This window comes from Ananas comosus, linkage group 22 (assembly GCF_001540865.1).
Source record: "Ananas comosus cultivar F153 linkage group 22, ASM154086v1, whole genome shotgun sequence".
NCBI classification, from domain to species: domain Eukaryota; kingdom Viridiplantae; phylum Streptophyta; class Magnoliopsida; order Poales; family Bromeliaceae; genus Ananas; species Ananas comosus.
The window spans coordinates 9,341,493-9,365,748 of record NC_033642.1 but is presented as its reverse complement, the minus strand read 5'-3'; the positions used below and the strand labels follow the sequence as shown (position 1 = coordinate 9,365,748).

Genomic DNA, 24,256 nt, shown 5'->3' with positions numbered 1-24,256 from the left:
AACGAAAAATTGAAAAGATAAAAAATAAAACCACAAAATACTAATTCGATACATTTCAAATCATATGGTACTAAAGCGAGAAATTGTAAAACCACGGGGGGTGGTATATGAAGTTTACCCTATTAAAAAAAAAAAAATTACTGTCGAAAATTTACTTCACCCCTCTCTGTTTTTTGTTTGGTGAAACGGTGGCCTGAGTTATTATAAATTTATAACTGAGCCCACCCTCAGAAGTCCCAGTCACCTCGTTTTAATTCCTCCTCCCCCTCCCCATCCCCACAAGAGACTGATGAATCCTTTTTCATTTTTCATTGCTCTTGAATGAGTTCCAGTTTCTCCAAACTTGGGCAATGGAGCAATAATAGTAAGAGCTCTTTTTAAGCTTAGATTCCTTTGGATATATATATATATATTTGGCTTCTATTTTTTCCTTTTTTTTTGACCTTTTTTGGGATCTTTTTAACCTTTATAGCTAGGGAATTAATCTACTAAAGAAAGAAAGAAGAGGTATGATGTTCACCTTTTTTTGTTGCAATCCAATTCCTATGATGTTCACCTTTTTTTGTTGCAATCCAATTCCTTTTTGTTCCCTTTGCATGCATGGCTTGCTTTGATTCCTCCGCTGGTGTGTGGTGTGTACTCTTTATCTTTCAATCGGTCGCTTGTGTCCAATTTTTTTGTACTTTGCATCTTATCTCAGTCATGTTATTATTTGGGACCATTAATTGCATGATGATATGTAACAACACACTCATAATAATTAGATTGTCTTTTACTCACTCTGTTATATATCCTTACTCAATCCAATTATATGCACCTCGATCTCTACATGCAGATACGCTTCCCAATTTAGAATTTAGATTCATTGTGAAGAACACAAAAAAAAAAGGGAAAGAAAAACAAACCAATTGACAAGCAATGGCAATGGCACCAACTGTCAAAGTAGTGCTAGGCTCAATCGCCTTTGCGATTTTCTGGGTTCTGGCGGTGTTTCCGGCGGTGCCCTTCTTGCCGATCGGCCGCACCGCCGGGTCCCTGCTGGGCGCCATGCTCATGGTGCTGTTCCATGTCATCTCCGCCGACGAAGCCTACGCCGCCATCGACCTCCCGATCCTCGGCCTCCTCTTCGGCACCATGGTCGTCAGTGTCTATCTCGAGAGGGCCGACATGTTCAAATACCTCGGCAAATTGCTCGCGTGGAAGAGCAACGGCGGCAAGGACCTGCTGTGCCGCGTGTGCCTCGTGTCCGGCCTCGCCAGCGCGCTGTTCACCAACGACACCTGCTGCGTCGTGCTCACTGAATTCATCCTCAAGATCGCCAGGCAGAACAACCTGCCGCCGCAGCCGTTCCTCCTGGCCCTCGCGTCGAGCGCCAACATCGGCTCCGCCACCACTCCGATCGGCAATCCGCAGAACCTCGTCATCGCCGTCCAAAGCAAGATCTCTTTCGGCAAGTTCCTGCTCGGAATTCTCCCCGCTATGATCGTCGGGATCAGCGTCAATGCCGTCATCCTCCTGTGCTACTACTGGAAGGTTCTGTCTACTTGTAAGGACGTCGGCGTAGCCAATTTGGCGAACGACGTGATCAACGAGGGGGACGCCACTTCCCACCGCTTCTCGCCGGCCACAATGTCCCACCTCAACTCCGGGAATTCCCGCGATTTGGGTTCGGTCGTCGACGCCATCATTCAAAGCCCCAGTTTGACAAAAGGGGACACGGGGAACTTAAGGAGTAGAGTGACTGTGAGTCATAGCGAGAATGATATACTATCGGCCGCTTATGCGGCCGATGAATCCAATAAGGTTACGAATGAAGCCGAAGCTGCGGTCGACGGAACTACCAGTGAGAAGCAAAACGCTGCTGCTGCCGTTAGGAAACATGTGCGAAGTGGCGGTCAATTGAATGGCGTGAAAGAAGGGTTGTCGAATTGCCAACCGTCGGAGGTTCTGACGGAGAGGCGGAAGAGATTGCTGTGGAAAACTTGCGTCTATCTCATAACACTAGGAATGCTTGTTGCTCTTCTTCTGGGGCTAAACATGTCGTGGAGTGCGATAACCGCCGCTCTCGCACTCATCGTGCTCGATTTCAAGGACGCTCGTCCGTGTCTAGAGAAGGTAACTCACTAACGCAATTGTACGCTGTTTCGAAAACATGCCATTCAAACTTAGTTTTTCCTTTTTCGCGTCAATTTGAGTTCGGTAGTTAACTGAGTTGGGACTTCCTTTTAAATTAACAGCTTGAAGAGCATTAGCTTTAACAGGTACTCTTTAAGTCGATACGGCGAACAAATGCGGTACAACAGAAGCTGTTAATGCAAAATTTTAGTTTTGTTCGACCGAACTAATTCCGCTTCTCCAGGTTTCGTACTCGCTGCTGATATTCTTTTGCGGGATGTTCATCACCGTCGACGGCTTTAACAAAACCGGTATACCGAGCGCTTTTTGGGATTTAATGGAACCGTATGCGCGGATTAGCACTGTCGGTGGAATTGCGATTCTTTCCTTGGTGATTCTTCTGCTCTCAAATGTAGCATCCAATGTACCAACAGGTAACATTCTCAGGAATTATAATGTACCATATTTACTATTTAACTGATCTTAGTTGTAATTATATTGCTGTGATTTGCTATTCTGCTAGACAAGCTGAATCAGCTACATTTTAGATACTTTTGAGTGCAGATCATGTACTCGCGTGGTGGTATATCGAAGATAAGCTTGTATTTGGATGCAGATTGAACTGCGGAGATCTCAATTTTTCGGTTCGATACTTGTTTCATGTTTCTCGCGGTTAAAAACTGCATTTGCTTGTCTCAGTTCTACTACTAGGAGCCCGGGTGGCGGCATCAGCCGCGGAGATCTCTCCCTCTGCGGAGACGAAGGCGTGGCTTCTTTTGGCGTGGGTGAGTACGGTGGCCGGAAACCTGTCACTACTGGGATCTGCTGCAAACTTGATCGTGTGCGAACAGGCGCGGCGGTCGCAGCAATACGGCTATAATCTCTCTTTCTTCAGCCATCTCCGCTTCGGCCTCCCCTCGACTCTCGTCGTCACCGCAATTGGATTGCTGCTCATCAGGAGCTAGGTAGAACAAAGTTGGAATGGTGTTGGTGTTTAGAGTTGATCTTTGCTGTTTGATTACTTTGTTATGCTCAATTTTCGTGTGTAATAATTCAGTAAATATTATTTAGTCGCGCGCAGTTAAGACAATCTCAGGCTTTTTGTTATGACTGGGTATAAAACTTCTAAATTATCCTAATTTTAAAATTTAGCAAAACATTTTATGACGTTATTTATTATTGTCAGTCTGTGTGTGATATATCAGTATAATAATAGTCTATAAAAAAATGTGTTAAAAAAATATATATTATATTAAATGTTACTAATAAGGGTGCATTTGATTTGGGTAATCCTGACAGGATTACAGTTAATCTCGCCAACATTACCGTGTTGGTTCATCTAGTATGTAGAATTATATCGAAAATATTACCAAATGGGGTGGGTATCCTGTATTACTCATAGCGGGTTATCTTGTATATATATATATTACAAATTTATCCCCCTAAACTCCAAATCCTTTCAATACCTCATTTTCAAAATTTTAATTTAAATTTTTAAGTTGTCAATTTTTAAATTTTAAATTTTAATTTCTAATTTTAATTTTTAAATTTTTAAAATTTAAGTTTCAAGTTTCAAGTTTCAAGTCTCAAATTTTAAACTTCAAATATAAATTTTAAATTCTAAATTTTAAATTTATATTTTAATTTTACTTTTATATTTATATTTTAAATTAAAATATTAAACTTTATGTTTTTGTTCATATTTAAAATTTTAAATTTTAAAACAAAATATAAATTCAAAATTTAGTAAAAATTTATTATTTATAAAAAGTAAAAAATTATGCCTTATTGTCAAGATTATTTAATTTTATAAACTAAATCAAAAATAGTAATGCGAAAGTCGGCGCCGTTCCACCCCAGCCGCCGAGTTCACTGTTACTCCTGGAGAAGAGGATCGTTCGTTTTTGACTAAGTACAATTTTGGAATAAATTTTTGCCTTTTTCCTTTTTTTTTTGACTTTTATTTCTAGTGGGTCCCGCCGACCCACCTTGCGTCCGATTATTAATTTTTCTTATTATTACTTGCTCCCCAAGTTCCCAGCGAACCGGCGACCCGTCGACACGTGGCACTATCTGGCTTTATCACCGCCCCATCCTATCACAAAGTTTTCCCAACGCATACCCCTCAACTGTAGTGAATTTTGAAACAAGCCCCTTGGCAATATTTATCCTAGGTAAAAGTGTGCTTCCTTATAGGAAAAACTTTAAAAATTACATAGGGGCAATTCGATACATTTTAAACCACGGAGGGGCAAAATAAGAAACTCCGAAATCATAGGGGTTTTTTTTAAAGTTTTTTCTTTCTTTTATATATATATATATATATATATATATATATATATATTGTAAAGCAAAATTTTGAATTTCATACATATATTTTAAATATATTTTATGTATTTATCAATAATTTAATTAATAAACTTTTATAACTTTTAGTTTTTTGAGTTTTAATTATTCTACCTATTTCTTTTATTTTTTTGAACATGCTCGTAGCATATGAGCACATGTAGACACAACGTTCTTCTGAAAGAGAGAATAAAATTTCAATCACAATGCCTTGAAGAGGGATAACCGCTATCTACTGATGTAAGCATTAGATAGCAATTGCGATTAATCTATTAATTGAGTTAAAAGATTATCCGCACTAATAATTACATTGACTAGTAATCATTAATAATTATGACTCTGCATTATATTTATAAATTTAACAAAAAATATTACTAAATTTTGATATGTTTAATTTGATTAGCTAAAATTAATTGAATAAAATGGGTTAATTAACAAAGCTAAAAATTTAAGGGGCCATTTCGAAATAATCTATAGTTGAGGGTTCTCCACGCGGCCCAATAGGATTGGGCCCAACCCACGTCATTGAAGAGGAAACGCGTTTCCCCCAACAAACTTTTCCAGGATACGCCCTCGAGGAGAGGGAACCTAGAGAAAGTCCACAGTTCAAGCCCTTTTTCGTTTCCCTCTGATCTCCCAATTTTAGTTTTTTTTTTTGAAAAACTTCAAAAATCCTTCATATAGTTCGTAGTTTTTCACTTTGCCCCTCTATAGTTTAAAATATATCAATTGGCCCCCCTGTGGTTTCTTTTTTCTCTTTTTCTTATCAATTTTATTTTTTTTTTCTTAAATCAGTGATAAAGTTAAAATTAAAGAGTACTAAAGTGAATATTTGGTAAATCTAGATGGGTATCTGAAGCTTTTTGTATATAATTTAATAAAATATTAATGAAAAAACTATCAAAAAGATAAAAACGAAACCACAGGAGGACAAATTGATACACTTTAAACCACAAGGGGGCAAAGTGAGAAACTACGAAACCACAGTGGAGGTTTTTGAAATTTTCCTTTTTTTTTAAAAAAAAACTTAGGTTTCTAATCACATGACTACTGAAACAAGAATTTTTGTTGCACCTTCTCTCTCAAATTCCAAAATTAACCATTCCCTAATATTGAAAGCTTTCCTACATACTACCCCTGTGGGAAATGGTGAGCCATGTAGGTCAAGATTGGTATTTTGTTTGGCTTAGCGGAGCGGTTTCATACACTTTATATGCTGATACAAAAGTATTTATTCAGAGTTTCTAAGTTCGCACATTATATAATGGGTTACGAGTATCAGCTAGATGCGCCAAAAAATGCGGCTAGCTTCTCTAAAACAATAATATTTTTCTTTTTTTAAAATTTAAAAAGTCTCTCCTTGGGGCCAAAAAAAAAAAGAAAAAAGAAAAAGAGAGAGGGTGTGAGACTAACAAGTGAGTGTAGCCTACAAACATCTTAAAAAAAAAATAAAAAGAAAAATATTTAACTTAAATATTTTTAAGGCCCGGCCCATACTTCTTCACAGCGCTGAGATCTCCGTTTCCGCTGCATCCCCGAAAACCCCGCCGAGTCTCTTCACGAACATGGGGGGGCGCACAGGGAGGGGTATTCTCGTAATTTCACCAATTTATGTCCGCGTTTCCCATTTTGCCCCCCTCCACTCTCCCTCATCATCTTCCCCGTTTCCCCCCACTCGCCTGGTCCTTTCCCAATCCGTTGTATTAATTACCTGTTTTTGTAATTATAATTTTAATTAAATCGATAATTATTTCCATTTCCGTCGCTTTATTTCCCCCCACTCTACGCTCCGCACATTCCAGAATCCGCGGACCTCTTTATCCCTTCTTCGTCGTCCCCTTCGTCGCGGAAAACCCTAGTTCCCCATCGAATCCGGGATCCGGCGCTCCTCCGCCGCCGTCGCCGGAGCCCTAGATCCATGGCGAACGGCGACGGGCCCTCCGATTCCGAGGATTACGTGCTCCGCTCCGGCGTCCGGGCCGGGCTCAAGAGGGAGTTCGCTTTCGCCCTCAAGGCCCAGGCCGAGCTCCCCCCTTCCCTCGGCCGCACCCGCTCCCGGAGCTCCTCTGCCTCCGCAGCGGCCGCATCCGGTGCTGCTTCGCGTGGTAGCAAGAAGCCGAAGAGATCCGGCGATGGTGGAGACCAGCCCTCGTCCAAGGGTGCTTCGCCTCCCCCGCAACCGGTAACACTTCCTCCCCTTCCTCCCCCTCCCCCTCCTCCTCCTCCTTCGACTCCGTCTCCGGTGGAGGCGGAGGCTCCTAATGTGGCGGAATGCCGAGATGTGTCCGCGGGCGAGGCCCGTGTGAAAGAGAATGGGTCCGCTCCAGAGTCGGATGCTGTTGTGATGGATGAGCCAATTTCGATTGCTGCGTCTCCCGTTGGGAAGCCGAATTGCTTGTTTACTAGCTCAGAATCGAAGGTTATCTCAGAAGTATCGGAAGCATTGGTGGTGTCAGTGTCGCCTCCTCCTCCTCCGCCTCCTCCTCTAAACGATAAACCAATTGAATTTGATGGCTCTGGCTCTGCTGAATCAAATATAGAAAAAGTGGCACTTGAGTCCTCCTGTGTGACAATGGCGCAAGCTGTTTCTGCAGCAAAGCCGACCAGGCGGTTTACAAGGTCATTGCTGAATAACAAAGCAGAGGATGCTGTAGCTGGGCCTGAAGCGACCGTGAGCAATGGGTTGGATTCGAAGGTTTCATCAGTGAAGCAGGAAAAGGTTCCTGTGAATTACCAGGTAGTAGAAAATGTGAGTAACATTCCGGCTGAGAAGCCCATTAGGAGGTTTACAAGGTCATTGCTCAAGGATAAAGCAGAGGGTGCAACCGTGAGTAATGGTTCGGTTGGTTCAGAGGAGACGAAGGATGGGGAGCAAGATACTGATGGGCTGTTGAGTTCGCCCAATAAGATGGAGCTGAAGATGTCTAAGAAGATTAGGTTGAGGAGGATCCCTGGTAATGTCCGGGATTTGCTTGCAACCGGCTTACTTGAGGGATTGCCTGTCAAGTATTATATACCTAATGGGAAGGTATGCTACCAATTCATCCTGCTTTAATACGATTGTTATCTTTTAGTATGGTAAATCGAAATTGGCTTATTCATCTAAAGAGCTTAATAAGTATCCTAGGTCTTTCACTTGGGATTTCATCTTTCATTGTTTTCGGTATTTTTTTCAATTATTTTTTTAATGTAAGCTATAGCTGAATCATGTTTGCTTTCATTACTCTGATGGCACTTACATGTTACTTAATGTTTTATCCCATTTATGGACATTGTAATTTTGATCAGGAATTGTGTTTATGGCATTCTTACAGCAACCAGAGCTCCATGGAGTGATTAGGGGCAATAATATATTGTGCTCTTGTGCTTCTTGCAATGGTTCTAGAGTAAGTCTTTGTTTGATTTGCTTCACTTTCAACTTTTTTCAAGAATGATATGTTCTGAGAGGTGAAAGTGTTTTTCTGGTTCTTTTGCGTGTCTCAGGCTGTTTCACCCTATAACTTCGAGCTTCATGCTGGTAGCACCAAAAAGCATCCATCGGATTACATTATCTTGGAAAATGGAAATAGCATGCGAGATGTACTGAAGGCGTGTGCAAATGTTTCATTAGCTACATTAGAAGATGCGATACAAAATGCAATTGGTCCACTGCCTGCAGAGAGATCTTATACTTGTCAGAAGTGTAAACGTGAGTACTATGCTCTGGGTACTTATTGCTTTGTGTTGCTTATACTTGTTACTTACATGTGTATGGGATCTGCAGAGTCGTTTCTTACTTCACGGACTGGGAAGCTTGCATTGTTATGTGATGTTTGCCTTGACTCAAAGGCAAAGCAACCCCGGAAAACTCCAAGTCCATCGAATGCAAATGCTAGCGGTAGCAGGTACTTCTTTGGAGACACGCATGACCATATTTTACTATAAACTAATAGCAGAATGCTCACATAAATGTTTTTAATGGTATCACTACTATTAATAAAAAGACTCTTCAGTATCATTGTGCCTTGCCCTATGGTATTCAACCTGAGGCTTGCTTGTGTTATTTTCTTCTTTATATCAATCCTGTATCCAAACCACTGATATGTACGGTCATAAAATGGTTGTTTTAGTGGTACATGCCCTTAACAGGTATAAAATTGTTGTTTTAGGTGGTATATGCTGTTACTAATAGTCACATACATAGTTAGCAAGTCATTATCATTAACTAAGAAAGTGTTGTATGTCTTATATGTTTGAACTCTCTTGATCTAGATAAGAGTTCTAACCTTTTTCCTGGATGCTTCTATATTTCTTGTGCTTTTTTAGGCTACCCAGGGAAGGTTCAGTACCAAGTGTGTTAGATAGCTCATTAAAAAATACATCAGCCAAAAAGAAGATTTGCAGCACAGGAAAATTAACAAGAAAGTTAGTATTTTTTACTATGGTTTAAATATTGGCATTGTGTTGCTTCATGCACTCTCTATTAAATTCTTCTGGTCCTTTTTTTTGTTCTTTTATCTACAAGGGACTTGGGACTGCACAAGTTGGTTTTTATGAACGACATTTTACCGGAGGGTACTGAAGTTGGCTACTATGTTGGTGGGAAGGTTGTCTAACAATGACATCTGTGTTCTTCTTCTCAAAATTGACAAGTAATAGACTAATGAAGTTGTCATGACAATTTTGCAGAGATTGCTTGAGGGCTATATAAAAGATAATGGAATATATTGTCATTGCTGTAATACAGTGGTAAGTTTGTAGCCTTGCTATTTGTTTGAGTTCTTAATGTTTTTACCTCATCATAATCTTTTTTCCTATTTGCTGAACATACAGGTAAGCCCTTCACAGTTTGAAGCTCATGCTGGTCGGGCTTCACGGCGCAAACCGTAAGTATCTGGTTGAGAAAACTTTCTAAATTTATGTTTTGACACCTTCAGTGACTATTGCAATCTTGCTCTACTGTGTGTGAATTTCTTGCAGTTACAATAACATTTATACTTCCAATGGGGTTTCCCTACATGAATTATCTGTTTCCCTATCCAAAGATCGGAAGTTGTCACCAAGTGAAAATGATGATCTATGTGGCATCTGTGCAGATGGAGGAAATCTTCTTCTTTGTGATCTCTGCCCTAGGGCTTTTCACAAAGGTACTTGTTTTCATTATTCGGATGAATTATATTAGAAGTAGATTTTCGAATTATGTTATACAAACGATTTGTCACATGGAAACTCAGGATGTCCAACTAGATAAGCAGATTGTTTTCACTGTTCTTTGTTGCTTTATAAAACTTTTAATTTATCTCAATCGTAATACCCAAACCATGATTTGCAGTGTACTGTTTTGTGGTGGTTTTGTCATTATTATTGTTGTCAATGGTATTGGACTTTGGTCATGGCGACCGCCAAGTTGCAATGACTGCTTCTTTGAATAATAGTTATAGGAGTTTCGGAGACAATGATTGTGATTTTTTTGTTATCTTATCGATTGCATGCGACAATTGTCTACTAAAAGACCTTACTGCAGCTCTAGAGCAAACTTTTTGGTCCCTATCATGGTCCAAGATATCAATTTGGATCATTTGATGCCCCCCTTTAATAGCCCAAAAGCCCCATATAGAATGCAATGGTCGATATGTAGGAGAACAAAAAACATTACATTTGTTGCTAGCTTACAATGTATCAGCTGTAGCTCGAAGTATTTTCTTAAGCTTTCAACAATTGAATTACTAGTTATTTTTACTTTACATTATTCTTCTTTGTTTATAAATGCACGTACTTTTATACTAGTTAACTGCTTTTCTTATTGTTGTATATCTTATTTTCCTGAATTCACATGAATGATGCTTGGTGAGTGTTTTCTTGCTGCGGCTTGCTATTTTGGCTTATATCAGGTCCCTGTTAATTGGGACTAGAGCCTTTTGCTGATGATCTGAATGCCTATGGCTTGTCTTGTTTGCATTACAGAATGTATTGGTTTGTCGGCAATTCCCAAAGGCGATTGGTATTGTCAATATTGCCAGAGTCTTCATCAGAGAGAAAGGGCTTTGGCGCATAACGATAATGCTATAGCAGCTGGAAGGGTTGCTGGAGTTGATCCTATAGAACAAATATATAAACGGTGCATACGTATTGTCACAACAGCACAGACTAATGTTGGTGGATGTGCGTTATGCAGGTAAGCAGTTCATTAACATGTAATGTATTTTTGAGTAATATGTGGGACTTGGATCCATCTTTGTACTACTTGAACTGCAACAAAATTGCTTTAATTCCATGAAAGAATATAATGTATTGCCTTCGAAACTCTAAATTTTATTCAAAGCTATCTGTGCATTCCCAGTTGTCATCATTTTTAGATTTTTCTTAAGAATGAGTTTGTTGCCTTATAAGAATAATTTACCTCTTGAACTAAGTTATGTGAAATTCAAGAATTCCGCACATGCCCAACATATAATTAAATGCTGTTGTACATTACCTGAAAAATTTATATGCAATGCCATGCTGACCTTCATATCTTTTTTTTTACCATATACTCTAGTCAGTTTATTTTGATCCTCTCCTTTTCCCTGAGGCATCTTCCACTTAAAATGTATCATTTTGTATTTGTGCAAGACATGCTCTCTTTGTACTTCACCCCAGATGTTGCTCCGAGTGTGTAGCTTATAGTGTGTAGCTTATAAATTGTAGTGATCATTCCTTGTTGTCTTTTATTGGGACGGAATGCTTTAGTCAACGCATTTTTTAACTGAATTATGATGGTCGTGAAATACAATATTATATAGTTGTGAAATTTGTGCATTTAGAAACCACAATTTGTCCTGTAACTATTTTGAAATTTTATTTCTTTGTAATTTGTGTGTGTAAATCACATAATGGATCTAGCCAACCCTAATAGTAGTTGTGATTAGGCTTTGTTGTTGTAAATCGGAAAATGTAGTAGAAGGCAGAAATAGACTCATTGGTATCTTGCGCCCTTTCTAACCCTTTAAATATTTGATAACCAGCCTTTGTAATAGGAGTGCTCTGTTTCTAGTGTGTACTAATTAAGTAAAATTTTTTCCCTATATATTTTAGGTATTTTAAAGTCTTAGTTTTATGCACAATGTAGACCTTCCATACTAACACTGCTCTATCTTTGGTAATGGTCCATCGGGATGCTCATAATTATCTTTTTGTCAATCTGTGTGTATTGCAGGCTCCATGATTTCAGCAAATCTAGATTTGATGCTCGCACAGTGCTTCTTTGTGACCAAGTATGGTTTTTCAATCATAAGAAGACACCGAAAGATACATTTATATGTGTTTGTTTATCAATATTTTATTTACTTGTAGATGCACTAGTACACATATATCTGTTCACAAACAGTTGAATCAGTTTCTTTTCACAAAAACAACATATGTTATGGTTCTTACGTCCAAAGTTAAAGGCCATGGAGTTTGGCGATCAGTTCACTAAACTTTTCTAATTTGACCAGTGTGAGAAGGAATATCATGTTGGATGTTTGAAAGAGCACAATATGGCTGATTTAAAGGTGAGTGCATTTCCTTTTTTATTAGATTTTTTTTTCCCTTTTTTCTATTGCAATTGGTCTAGGTCTTTTTTGGCTAGTTGTGCCAAGTTTTGTAAATAGGACTACTGATTATATGGATTTGGTGATTGACACATCAATGGAAACCTTTTACTGCAGGAACTGCCAGAAGGAGAGTGGTTCTGCTGTGCTAATTGCAGTAGGATTCATGCTGCTTTGCAAGATTTTCTACTCCAAGGAGCTGAAGCCCTTCCAAGTGTAGATGCGGATGTGATAAAGAAGAAGTATGACGAGAAGGGTTTAACTAAAGATGCTGATACTGATATAAGATGGAGACTGCTAAGTGGCAGGGATGCTTCAGCAGACACCAAATTATTGCTGTCCAGAGCAGTCGCAATTTTCCATGTAAATGCTCGAGTATTAGTTTTTTTCATTTAGAATTATTACATATTTTGTTTTACCACTTCCTTTAGTTTGCTTGTCAGGAACATGGACACTAAAATCTGTGTGTAACGCAATGAGTTTTGTAGGCTGTTGAACTACATAGAAGATTTTTTTAATCCAAGAAATTTTACTTGCAAGTAATGTTGATTAGGCTTGATGCACGTATAGAAATCGCTGTCATACTCAATTGAATCTTAATGTTTGCAAATTATTGTTTAGTTTATGATGCAGGAATTTAAGTTATTAATATGCATTAAATATATTAATAATACTAAAAACTTGGGTGTCGACTTTATCGTTCATCATTTGTTGATTTATGTGTGTGCGTGTTTTGTACATTTAGTCACGAAGGAGAAGTTTGTTGTATTTACTTATTCCTGGAATGTTGTTTTGCAGGAGTCATTTGATCCTATAGTTGAGGCTACAACTGGGCGCGATCTTATTCCTGTCATGGTCTATGGGTAAGTATTAAAATCATCTCTCTTTTTCCATCTTTGCGATGATAAGTTCCTTCAGCTTTTGTACAATATAATTTACCTTCCCTGGCAGGAGGACAGTGAGAGACCAAGATTACTCTGGGATGTATTGTGCAGTATTAACTGTTGGGTAAGAGCTCACATGTAATTGTTGAACTGACAATGTGTATATTTCGCGTTCCTAAACTTGTTTTATCCATTGCAGTTCCTCTGTTGTATCGGCGGGTATTTTACGTATTATGGGATGCCAAGTCGCTGAACTGCCGTTGGTTGCTACTAGTAGGGATAGTCAAGGACTGGTAAGATCATGTTCACTAGGTGCTTAAACCACTCTCTAGGGTACAATTCAATCATGGTTGGTATATTTTTAGGAGGTGCATGTTATTGAATAAAGTTGAAGAGTTTTTTAGAACTCGTCTAATTTTTTGCTGCTTCTATCTTTCATCAGAAATCATATGCAGTTGCTTCTTCTATCTTTCATCTATTAGTACACCCGTATTAAAACTGTATTTTCTATTATCGAGCAGGGTTATTTTCAGTCACTTTTCTCGTGTATAGAGAGGTTGTTGGTGTCCTTAAAGGTTAAGCATTTCATCCTACCAGCAGCAGATGAAGCCGAATCTATCTGGACTAAGAGGTTTGGTTTCTCCAAAATAACTTCAGAACAGGTGGGTTCCCTTGCAATTATCCTTTTGTTTCAAGTAGATTTTAAATATATCCCTGCAAAACCATATACTTTACCTATGTACCCCGTAAGATCTTGATTTCACTTTCTATCCCTCAAAGTGCACCTTCTAACAAAAAAATACTGTCACATTGGGGAGTCGGGACATTCATGTGGGAAAGTATTAGACCTTTTTTTAAGGAGGGGCGGGCATCTTTTGCGAGTACAAGGTGTTGTATTTGTTACAAATAAAGTTCTCCCGCTGAAGATTTAGACATTGTAGATATACGTTGTAGGTGTAGATGTAAATATCTCTTCCTTGGATGCAATATAAAGTTGAAACTAAATATATCTACTGCTTGCAGCTGGTGGAATATCTTAATGGAGCTCGGACAACCGTGTTTCAAGGAACGTCAGTTCTTCATAAACCAGTTCTTCTTTCTTAGTTATCTTTGGGAAATGGGAAGAAGCTGTTCTGTTTGTTTGTGTTACTTTGGAAGAGCCACTTTTTGCAGTGCTTTTCGTGTAAATGTATATACAAGCTTCTGCAGATCAAAGAAGTGCGCACAATTGGTACCATCAAGAAGCAGTTTTTGAGCTCTTGCTCTTTTGTTCTTCAGAATTAAAGAGGAAAAAGAAAAGTAGAGAATCATAGGACTCAGTATAGCGATAAAGAAAAAGTAGAATTTGCTAGGAGATAGGTGGAGAATTGGCACATTTTGAGTTAGAGAAAGTTCCATGACTTCTTTTTTTACATAGTAATGCTTTTTTTTTTTTTCTGTTTATTTTTGGTGATTGCAAAGCTGGTGAAGAGATTGTATTGCGAAATTTAACTTCCTGAATCATACATTACCCTTTTTAAGATCTTAAAGGAAAATTTGTGAATCAGAATCGACCTTCCAGCAATGTAGAGTGTTTTTTTTCTAATTTCTGCTCATATTCCATGTGTGCTCCTGAAAAATTCTAAAGTGTGACAACCAACATTTACTAAGTCTTTCATTTTCTTTTTTTTTCCTTTTTATTTTTCCATATAGCTGTATATCATGCAGGGTTTCCTTGTCTTACCTACTCAGTTATGGATTTATATTTTCTTGTTTCTTTGTTTTCTCATGAAATTTTCCTGTTGATCGGTAGGGAACTTGCCTGAATTGTTATTTGTTTGGTCAAGAATGGTAGAAATTGTATTGCTTGACTTTGTACCATTGAGAATGGATGAATGAGCTTTTGACAAAAATTGTCTGGAATATCTGTGATACTTCAGCGTGATAATTTTTGTAGTTGCTAAGATTTAAGTTCAAAGTTTGAAATTTGAATTTAGATATGTTTATGCTTTGTATGCTTAGATCAATCTGCAAACCATCGCAATTCAAATACTTCAGCCTTTAAGTAACTTCAAAGGTGTGCATTTGATTTATCCTCTTTGATGTTACATGATATTTATTTCGTTACTATTGTATATCATGTTAGAAAATTCGCTGCTTCGTTTTCATGTGAGTTACTTGTTTTTCTCTATGCTTCTAAACTTGAGTTGCTGTAACTTGCGGTATCATCTGAGGATGGCGAAGTGTATGTTTTGATTATCCCCTCATGTCGACGGGGAGAGCCGCATGGATTGACCGAAGGCCTTTGGATAAGGGGGAGAATCCATTCACCCCCATCTATGTACGAGATGTCCATGAATGACGCAGCCTGGCACGGATCCAGCTGCTTAGAATGCACGACTCTCTGCGAGCTGTTCGCCCCTGGTCCTGTGCTGCTGAACTCGGCGAAGAAAACTGACCTGCAAGGTAAAAGAAACTTGGAAGGGTAAGAACCTGTTTAGATCTAATGATGAATGATTAGAATTGAGCCTCCAAATGCATCAGGTCTGATACGTCGGAGAAGAGGCAGATGTTTGAAAACGCTTTAGAGCTCTTCTCGGCTAGTTAGAAATGATGCTGGGAATTGTCACATACTTCTTCTGTAGCTTCTTTACATTCGTTTTATAACATCATAGAAGGAATGATCAAAACCGTTTTTAGTAGAGCTTTCTAAAGCATTATGTTTGTGGTGCGCGGGCGATGCACTAGCAAACTAGCCCTAAAAACATCTGCGGCTAAAAGCAGATGCAGAAGCAAGACCAAGCAGGCCGCAAATCTAAATTCAAGGGATTAGCCATTATAAAGCAAGATGAGTTCAATCAAGATTAGCAATGAGGGATCAACCACAGACGAGTCTCTGGTTGCATCATTCCAGTCGTTCCATCCTTCCGGTGCGACGATGCCAGACATGCTCGTCCTCGAGAACACGACGGTCGCATACGGCTGCCACGCCCGCCCGAGCCACACTCTCCCGGTCCCTGTAATGCTGCAGTCGACGAACGAAAACCCCGTCCTCTCTGCAGCAGATTGACGGCCGTGCGCCGTGATGCACCCGTTAATCCTACCCCTCACATTGCCGTTGCCGACCTCTCCCGCCACCGAATTGATCACGCAATCCTACATCCACATCCATGTTTCAGTTTTTTTGTCAAATTTACTACCGCAATCTGAAAAAGTTTGTTGATAGTCCTCGGTACTAGCAGTTCTTGTACTTCTCTTTGTACAATACGTAGATAAAGATTTGTTCGCCACCGAAGTATAAGTGTAATATATATAAAAATTCAGGATCATGTACATGTATACCTGGTAGAGAGACCTGGCATTGCCAAAGATGAAGTCGATGGAACCTTCGATGAAGCAGTCGCGGAAGAAGTGGCGGCCGCGGTCGTCGAGCAGCGTGTCCTGCGCACCGTAAATCCCGCAGCCGTAGAAGGCGGCTTGGTCTCCGGCGATCCGCAGCGCCACTGCCTGCGCGCCCACGTCGCCGGGGGACGGCCGCGGGGCCGTGTTCTGTGCTCCCCACACCATCAGAAAACAGCCAATTACTACAAATACATATCAATCAGAAGCCCCCAGTGAACTAATGCAAAAGTGCTATGAGTCTCTCTTATTGTTATTTTACTTAAACATTTTGCAATTTGCATCCTTTGACTCTGTCAGCAATCCAATTTCAGTTTGAGTCATGTACTTTTCATGCTACCCATCCTACAATAAAAAAATTTTATCTTTCTGCTTGATACATGAGTAAAAATGATTATTTGAAGGACCGAATTTGATAATCCCCATGTGCGGCAGAAATTTTCTACGCACAGAGCTGTATGACATGTACTTTCGCATCAGAGTGGCGTGCGACAGAAATTTTACCAAGCATGTTATTCAAGGATGGTAGAAGCAGTTATGGTCAGTACGTCAGCAAATTGCCTGAAAAAGTTCAGGAACGAAAATGTTTGGCTAAGGACTAAAGCTGCTAAGTTATAATTACATATACATTTTTTATGGACGGAGAAAATTGTTATGAGGCACATGTACTTGCCCGGAAGCTGATGTTGTAGGCGATGAAGTTGAAGGCGAAGACGGCGATGGTGGCGCTGTAGACGGTGCCACCGCTCGAGTTGGCCGTCGCGTTCCACGCCACGGCGGTCGTCAGGTACCCCTGCCCCTGAATCGTTATATTCGTCTTGTTTCCCGGCACCACCACCTTCTCCCTGTAATTATGAAATTAATTACACCAAAAAAAGACACAACCCCTTAATTAATTAGCACATAATTACCTATTTAAGTGTGGGTTTGTTCTTTCTTATGGCTATTAGCTGTTCCAAACTCATATTTATTGGATGAAATAAAACTCATAAAAAAAGAAGTTAGAGAGAATAATTCATTGATCGGTCCACGACATATTGATTTTATTCTCGTACGTGTCAAATCAATTAAATTTTTGTGCTTTTTTTAAGAAAGAAATAAAAAAATTGAATCAAATATAAAAAGTTTATTTAAACCTATATATGCCAGAATCAACGATGATGAGGGTTCTATTAGGACTGTAATCAGGAACAGCATCAACGGCCTTCTGCAAGCTGCTGAAGGCCCCACATCCTCTCTGATCGACGGTCAGGATTAGACCCGGCTTCTGCTCGGCGGCGATTGGCGACGCCCATTTCGAGTCGTCGCAGTCCGCGGGCCGCTTCTTCCGGCGGTGGTGCGGTCGGTGGTGGTGGTGGTGGTGATGATAATGACCTCTCCGCACCTGCAAGTAATAAAATATTAAAATATTATTCTCTGACGGTTTAACCTTAATTTTTAAGAAAGTCACGTAAAAAAACCAATCTTTAATTGCCTATTCAATTCAAAGTTATTAGTAAAATCACAAATTTGGATACTTATAAGGGAGTATCAAATATCACTAAATGCAATAATCTCTTATTTAGCTTAATAATTAAGTTGTTAGTCTCTTGCGAAAAAAATGAAAAAAAAGGCATCATGATTAAGGTTGAACTCTTAAAAGTAGTAGCGCATTTTATGTTGATATAACTTCTTTAATTTTGAAGATATCAAACAAAATAAACAAAAATTATGTACTATCCAAACTAAAATTTGAAAACTAAATTAGTAAAAACTAAAGTTACACAAAATATAATTGAAATCTCGATCAAATTCAGATGAAAAAATATATATATATATATATATATATATATATATATGTAGCCAATAATTCGCATACCATTCGTTCGAGCACCGATGTGAGATCGTCGACTATCTGATGCAACATGCTGCCTCCAAAGCTACTAACACTCGCAGTTTTGACGCGAGCAATGTGAGACGTAAGAGGAGAAATCGTCATGGAGGCAATGATAATAGCGGCAACTGCGACGAAAACAGCCGAAAACCATAGCAGAAACTGCATTCCCCCTCTTGTCATTGTGAAGTTATATTGGTTTTTGAAGGGCAATATAAGATAGATACTTTCAAAAATATATATGTATATGTATCTTAAAGGGGTATATATATATATATGGGGGTTGATTAATATTGTAGTTATTTAGAGGAAGAAATGTACTTAATGTAAGAACTTGGAAGCAAAGGAAAGATTTGTATCCATATATATAGAGGGAGAGATGTACATATGCATATACATGCATGATGATAGTAATGTGTGTGTGTGTGTTTTGTGTGCTTTTTTCCTTTCAGTGGTGGTGGTGTGGAGTGGAGGTTGGAAGATACCTACGCCAAATCCTTCGCCAGCATATAAGAAGAGAGTGGGATATGCAATGATGGAGAAAGAGTCAACTTGTAGGGGAAAGTGTTTTCTGTAAGGATGCGTTTGGTTCGCATTATGAAAGATTACTAGGAATAAAAAATACCCAAAAATTTTATTCCTATTCATTCTATTACTAAGAATGTGAAATTTTTGTATTTGGTTCACACGATAATATTAATTAGCCATATTATTTAATATTACAATAAATATACAATTTATTTATTTATTTATTTAATGAATTTTATATAATGTTACCAAAAGTTTCAATATCTTTTTAGAAAAAAGGGAGAGAGAGTATAAGTTAGAGAGGGAGAGCATAATTGAAAAAATAAAAAGAAAAATATAGTCGAAATTAGAGGGAGTGAGAGAGTTGAAATTTTAGAAAGAGAGAGAGAGAAAAAGCTTAGTTTAGAGAGGAAAAAAAGTTGAATTTTAGAGAGAAAAATAAGTTTAGAGAGAAATATAAGGTTAGAGTGTAAAGAAAAATAATATCAATTAACCGGTGGGTAGGAAGAAAGAAAGAGATTAGACATATTATGATTACCCCAATCCATTAATATGAGGATACCCACCCTCCCTCAAGGAAATGAGATTAGTACTTTGGGGTGAATCTTATTCCCAAATAAATTCAATATTATCAACTAGATTACTTAGTGCGTATAGCCAAACACCGTCATATTTTTTTATTTTCATTGGATTACTAGGAATCTTTAAAAGATAGCGCGAACCAAACGCACCCTAACAGTTATTTTAGTTAGAAGTACTAATTATAATATCTTTCAATTTCATTTTTATCACAGGATAAGATAAAAAAATTTATGTTATTCAAATATAGATGCACGAAGTAAAACTCATGACTCACAGAATTGAGGAGATTTTTAAGATCGATCACTAATACTACTACTATGGCACCGATCGAAAAAGAACAATTTGTAAATAGTTCTAACGGCACTCTAGTTATGATCTTGTCATAATAGAATTTGTTTTTTTTTTTCCCCTTTCTTTTCTTTTTCGGGAGACTTACCATTTTGGCAAGACTTTCTGTGATTCTAGCAAAAGAATGATGCATGATAACTTGACAAGGTACAACTGCTGTACATGTGGGGTAGAAGCTCAAGTTTTTGATATCTTACAAAATCTTTCTTTTTTTGTTGAAAACAGATGGATCTTTCTCTTGAAGCAACACCAATCAGCTCAGCTCCTCTAAATCTATTACCTAATTTTGTTAGGGTGACAGTAATGGGGTTTTGCCGAAAAGGAAAGGGATGTTATCATTTTATAGTGGTTGGGTACGTTGAATCTGAAAATATATTAAGATTTGCTATCTTTAAAGCTAATAAGGAGTTCTTAAGTTTGAATCGTATCAGACATCTAGCTTTTTTTAATATCTTATCATTTAATTTAAGCTTACGCCTTAAATCAAGCAAAGTCTCGTGCTCAGATTTGAGAGAAAGTATCGAACATAAAAATATATATTCTATTTTAATTTTTTAAACTTAAGTTTTTAGAATATAGCAGCTGTTTTATATTATTGTATTTTTAAAAAATAGTGGTGATCACATTACATGAGTTAGGTGGACTCTTTGAAGCTTAGCTATAATTAGATTTTCTTTTCTTTTCTTTTTTTAGGGGAGAGAAAGAAAGGCAAGATATTCACTTAAATTAAGATTTTGGCATACAAATTAATATCTAGGTGTGGGCCAACAACATATATCAATATAGATCTGGAATGGAGGTCAGGAGTGTTTGGGAGCTTCTGGCTGGGAACCGCCTCCAAGGGGCAGTGGTGAGGGATCTAATCAGGATCGCAACCAATTGGTGAATGATTTGGCGGAAAAGAAGTAACATTATTTTTAAAAGTCAATCATTTGACTTTTTTTTGACTATTAGACGAATACGGAACGTGAGTAAGAAATGTGCTGAGTTTTGCAGCTCGTTAGTGTCTTGCTTTTGAGTGAGGAATAGAAGTATCAATTTTCTATAATTTTTTATTTGTCGTTTTTTTTTTTTTTGGGTTGCCTTTCATGTTTTTTGAGGCCGTGCTGCCTCAACCCCTATAGCTAAATTCATATGCTAAATGAATGAAGCGGGTGGCGTACAATCTTTCTCTCTCAAAAAAAAAAACATAGATCTAAAAGATTAATCATTTACTCATTTAGCTTTGGGCCCCATAACATATATCAGTTTACTCTTAATTATGAACAAATCCAACAAGATTAGGAAGAATAGAAAAAGAAAAGAAAAAAAGAAGAGAGATATCAAAATTAGAGAGAAAGGGAGAGCAGTAGAGCGAAATTAAAAAAAAAAAAACAATCTTCTATAGCAATCATTTTTTTCTCTAAGTAAAAAATAGTGAGAAAGAAAAACTCTCCAATGCAAAAACAATATAAGAGGAAATTATTTTCTTTTCTTTTTACTTCTACTTCTACGAGATGTGACGTGTTCAAAGTGAATACTCATTTCTAAAAAGGGCAATTGTCTATATACCCTGAAAAATTTTCAATTTTCTTATTTACTCCTCTTACAAGGCTAATATTGAAAATACCCTTCTTATGTTCAAGTTTTTCTAATATACTCCTGTAGTTAAGTTCCGTCAGTGAGCTGCCGTTATCTCTGAAAAATACCATTTTGTCCATTCTAATATACCCTTATACCGTAACTAACTTTTCTTATATACCCTTCATATAGCAAATACTTTTCTAATTTGCCCTTCAAATATCAATTAATTAATAAAGCACGTCGGGAGCGAGCAGATGAACAGATGAGATCGATCGCAGCTAAACCAACCTTGGTGGCTGGAGGTATAGTTAGTTAATTCGGATTCGGCAAAAATTCGGTACAGATATAATTCGTCTTTTAATTTTTAAATTAGTTGAAAAATACGGCTAAAAAACGAATTCGGCAATTATTCAGATACGTGATTTATACGGATATTATACGTTCACCAATTAAAATTTCGGNATTAGATTTTCTTTTCTTTTCTTTTTTTAGGGGAGAGAAAGAAAGGCAAGATATTCACTTAAATTAAGATTTTGGCATACAAATTAATATCTAGGTGTGGGCCAACAACATATATCAATATAGATCTGGGATGGAGGTCAGGAGTGTTTGGAAGCTTCTGGCTGGAAACCGCCTCCAAGGGGCAGTGGTGAGGGATCTAATAAGGAACGCAACTTATTGGTGAATGATTTGGCGGAAAAGAAATAACATTATTTTTAAAAGCCAATCATTTGACTCTTTTTTGACTATTAGACGAATACGGAACGTGAGTAAGAAATGTGCTGAGTTTTGCAGCTCGTTAGTGTCTTGCTTGTGAGTGAGGAATAGAAGTATCAATTTTCTATAATTTTTTATTTGTCGTTTTTTTTTTCTTTGGTTGCCTTTCATGTTTTTCGAGACCGTGCTGCCTCAACCCCTATAGCTAAATTCATATGCTAAATGAATGAAGCGGGTGGCGTTCAATCTTTCTCTCTCAAAAAAAAAACATAGATCTAAAAGATTAATCATTTAGTCATTTAGCTTTGGGCCCCATAACATATATCAGTTTACTCTTAATTATGAACAAATCCAACAAGATTAGGAAGAATAGAAAAAGAAAAGAAAAAAGAAGAGAGATATAAAAGTTAGAGAGAAAGGGAGAGAAGTAGAGCGAAATTAAAAAAAAAAAACAATCTTCTATAGCCATCATTTTTTTCTCTAAGTAAAAAATAGTGAGAAAGAAAAACTCTCCAATGCAAAAACAATATAAGAGGAAATTATTTTCTTTTCTTTTTACTTCTACTTCTACGAGATGTGACGTGTTCAAAGTGAATACTCATTTCTAAAAGGGGCAATTTTCTATATACCTGAAAAATTTCTGATTTTTTTATTTACCACTCTTATCCTTCTTACGTTTCAAGTCTTTCTAATATACTCTGTAGTTAAGTTTCGTCAATGAGCTGCCGTTATCTCTAAAAAATTACCATTTTACCCATTCCAATATACCCTTATACCGTAACTAATTTTTCTTATATACCCTTCATATAGTAAATATTTTTCTAATTTGCCCTTCAAATATCAATTAATTAATAAAGCACGTCGGGAGCGAGCAGATGAACAGATGAGATCGATCGCAGCTAAACCAACCTTGGTGGCTGGAGGTATAGTTAGTTAATTCGAATTCGGCAAAAATTCGGTACAGATATAATTCGTCTTTTAATTTTTAAATTAGTTGAAAAATACGGCTAAAAACCGAATTCGGCAATTATTCAGATACGTGATTTATACAGATATTATACGTTCACCAATTAAAAATTCGGGATCAAATATAATTTTTATGTATAATTTTTAAAATTCGGTATTATACTATATATATTAGTATTATAATATTTATATATAGATTAAATATAATTAAAATTATAATAAGCATATACTAATAATATATAAGAGTTATATATTTAAAAATATCAATAAATAATTAAAAAGTTATAAATAAAATATTATATGATAATATCTTTATATAAAAATAAAATATATATTTATATATTTATTTATATATATAATGAGAGTGAGGTCCACCATGGACCTCTCTCTCATCTGGTCCACGAGGCTAAACTGGCCTCGTGGACCGAGCACACGCTGCTCCCCTCCGCGCGCAACACCGCGCCCTCTTGCTCTCGGCACGCGGACGGCCTTGGGTGAGATGGAATCGTCGCTGCAGCCCTCTTGCTCCCTGCGCTGGCCAAGGCGGCGGTTGAGGAGGAGGAGGACGACGAGAGCGACGGAGGAGGAGCTCGTGGAGGAGCCGGTCCTGGAAGGGAGGAGCTCCTAGAGGGCACGGAGCTTGCGCTTCGAGAGGGCGGAGAGGTTGGCGGCGGTGGAGGCGCGCNAGACAGGATCGTCACTGCGGGCCCTCTTGCTCCCGGCGCCGGCCAAGGCGGCAGCGGAGGAGGAGGAGGACGACGAGAGCGGCGGAGGAGGAGCTCGTGGAGGAGCCGGTCCTGGAAGGGAGGAGCTCCTGGAAGGCACGGAGCTTGCGCTTCGAGAGGGTGGAGAGGTTGGCGGCGGTGGAGGCGCGCGGGGAGGGGACCAAGGGGCGGAGGTGGTCGCCCCAGCGGAAGCGCTCGGAGAGGACGACGTCGCGGAGGGACACGAGGGAGTCGAGAGCGGGGCGGGGGAAGGAGGAGCGGGCGGTCGAAGGGGTCGCCGTCCTCTCCGCGACGATGGGGTTGGGGTCGGGGTTGGGGACGACGATAGGGGGAAGCAGGAGAGGAGAATGACGAGGAGGATGAGGAGGATAACTTAGGAATTAATATAATATGGTAGGGGTAAAATAGATATTTTATTTAGGTTTTAACTCTAGTATACATTTAACCCACATTTAACCCATATTTTAGAAAGAAAAAAAAAGCGGGTAGATTGAATATATCCGAGCGTATAAGAGGTATATAGGCAATTATCCCTTTCTAAAACGTTACTCAATGAAAAGAAATAAATTTGTAAATTTATAAAACTTCTGAAAAGTATGATTTAAATATTAAAATTTTGAAGAAACGGATCCACAATTTTACTACTTCACAGGGACCTAGGTGCAAGTTTCCCTTTTTTAA

The 24,256-nt window shown here is 38.2% G+C and overlaps 3 protein-coding genes across 5 annotated transcripts; 2 read left to right on the top strand and 1 right to left on the bottom strand.

The window, feature by feature from the left end:
* On the top strand, positions 225-3,287 carry LOC109726994 (putative transporter arsB). The gene is made up of 4 exons (XM_020256841.1): positions 225-364; positions 836-2,115; positions 2,360-2,549; positions 2,815-3,287. The coding sequence occupies exons 2-4, from the start codon at positions 919-921 to the stop codon at positions 3,078-3,080; spliced, it is 1,653 nt and encodes a 550-aa protein (XP_020112430.1). The 5' UTR covers positions 225-364; positions 836-918; the 3' UTR covers positions 3,081-3,287.
* Positions 6,143-14,544, top strand: LOC109726993. 2 transcript variants are annotated; one of them, XM_020256839.1, is made up of 18 exons: positions 6,143-7,489; positions 7,776-7,847; positions 7,945-8,149; positions 8,225-8,345; positions 8,767-8,865; positions 8,966-9,047; positions 9,130-9,189; positions 9,274-9,326; positions 9,421-9,587; positions 10,405-10,615; positions 11,636-11,693; positions 11,916-11,972; positions 12,129-12,374; positions 12,810-12,874; positions 12,963-13,019; positions 13,095-13,188; positions 13,417-13,557; positions 13,919-14,544. In XM_020256839.1, exons 1-18 carry the CDS (start codon positions 6,380-6,382, stop codon positions 13,997-13,999), a joined length of 2,979 nt encoding a protein of 992 aa, XP_020112428.1. In that variant the 5' UTR covers positions 6,143-6,379; the 3' UTR covers positions 14,000-14,544. The 2 variants fall into 2 exon arrangements, with proteins under 2 accessions (XP_020112428.1, XP_020112429.1); XM_020256840.1 differs by having other exon boundaries at positions 6,145-6,643.
* On the bottom strand, positions 14,938-18,458 carry LOC109726995 (probable pectinesterase 15). 2 transcript variants are annotated; one of them, XM_020256842.1, is made up of 6 exons: positions 18,132-18,458; positions 17,410-17,657; positions 16,947-17,118; positions 16,217-16,423; positions 15,765-16,030; positions 14,938-15,333 (listed from the first exon to the last, which is right to left on the bottom strand). In XM_020256842.1, exons 1-6 carry the CDS (start codon positions 18,327-18,329, stop codon positions 15,063-15,065), a joined length of 1,362 nt encoding a protein of 453 aa, XP_020112431.1. In that variant the 5' UTR covers positions 18,330-18,458; the 3' UTR covers positions 14,938-15,062. The 2 variants fall into 2 exon arrangements, with proteins under 2 accessions (XP_020112431.1, XP_020112432.1); XM_020256843.1 differs by having other exon boundaries at positions 15,130-15,333; positions 15,758-16,030.

What these genes read in the sequence shown, in the direction of transcription:
- LOC109726994 (XM_020256841.1), top strand. Translation starts at nt 919, where the DNA reads ATGGCAATGGCACCAACTGTCAAAGTAGTGCTAGGCTCAATCGCCTTT. An exon ending in CTCGTCCGTGTCTAGAGAAG is followed by an intron (nt 2,116 to 2,359) that starts GTAACTCACTAA and finishes CCGCTTCTCCAG; the next exon opens with GTTTCGTACTCGCTGCTGAT. An exon ending in AGCATCCAATGTACCAACAG is followed by an intron (nt 2,550 to 2,814) that starts GTAACATTCTCA and finishes TGCTTGTCTCAG; the next exon opens with TTCTACTACTAGGAGCCCGG.
- LOC109726993 (XM_020256839.1), top strand. Translation starts at nt 6,380, where the DNA reads ATGGCGAACGGCGACGGGCCCTCCGATTCCGAGGATTACGTGCTCCGC. An exon ending in CCCTAGGGCTTTTCACAAAG is followed by an intron (nt 9,588 to 10,404) that starts GTACTTGTTTTC and finishes TTTGCATTACAG; the next exon opens with AATGTATTGGTTTGTCGGCA. An exon ending in ATTCCTGTCATGGTCTATGG is followed by an intron (nt 12,875 to 12,962) that starts GTAAGTATTAAA and finishes CTTCCCTGGCAG; the next exon opens with GAGGACAGTGAGAGACCAAG.
- LOC109726995 (XM_020256842.1), bottom strand. Translation starts at nt 18,329, where the DNA reads ATGACAAGAGGGGGAATGCAGTTTCTGCTATGGTTTTCGGCTGTTTTC. An exon ending in CATCGGTGCTCGAACGAATG is followed by an intron (nt 17,658 to 18,131) that starts GTATGCGAATTA and finishes TATTACTTGCAG; the next exon opens with GTGCGGAGAGGTCATTATCA. An exon ending in CCTACAACATCAGCTTCCGG is followed by an intron (nt 16,424 to 16,946) that starts GCAAGTACATGT and finishes TGGGGAGCACAG; the next exon opens with AACACGGCCCCGCGGCCGTC.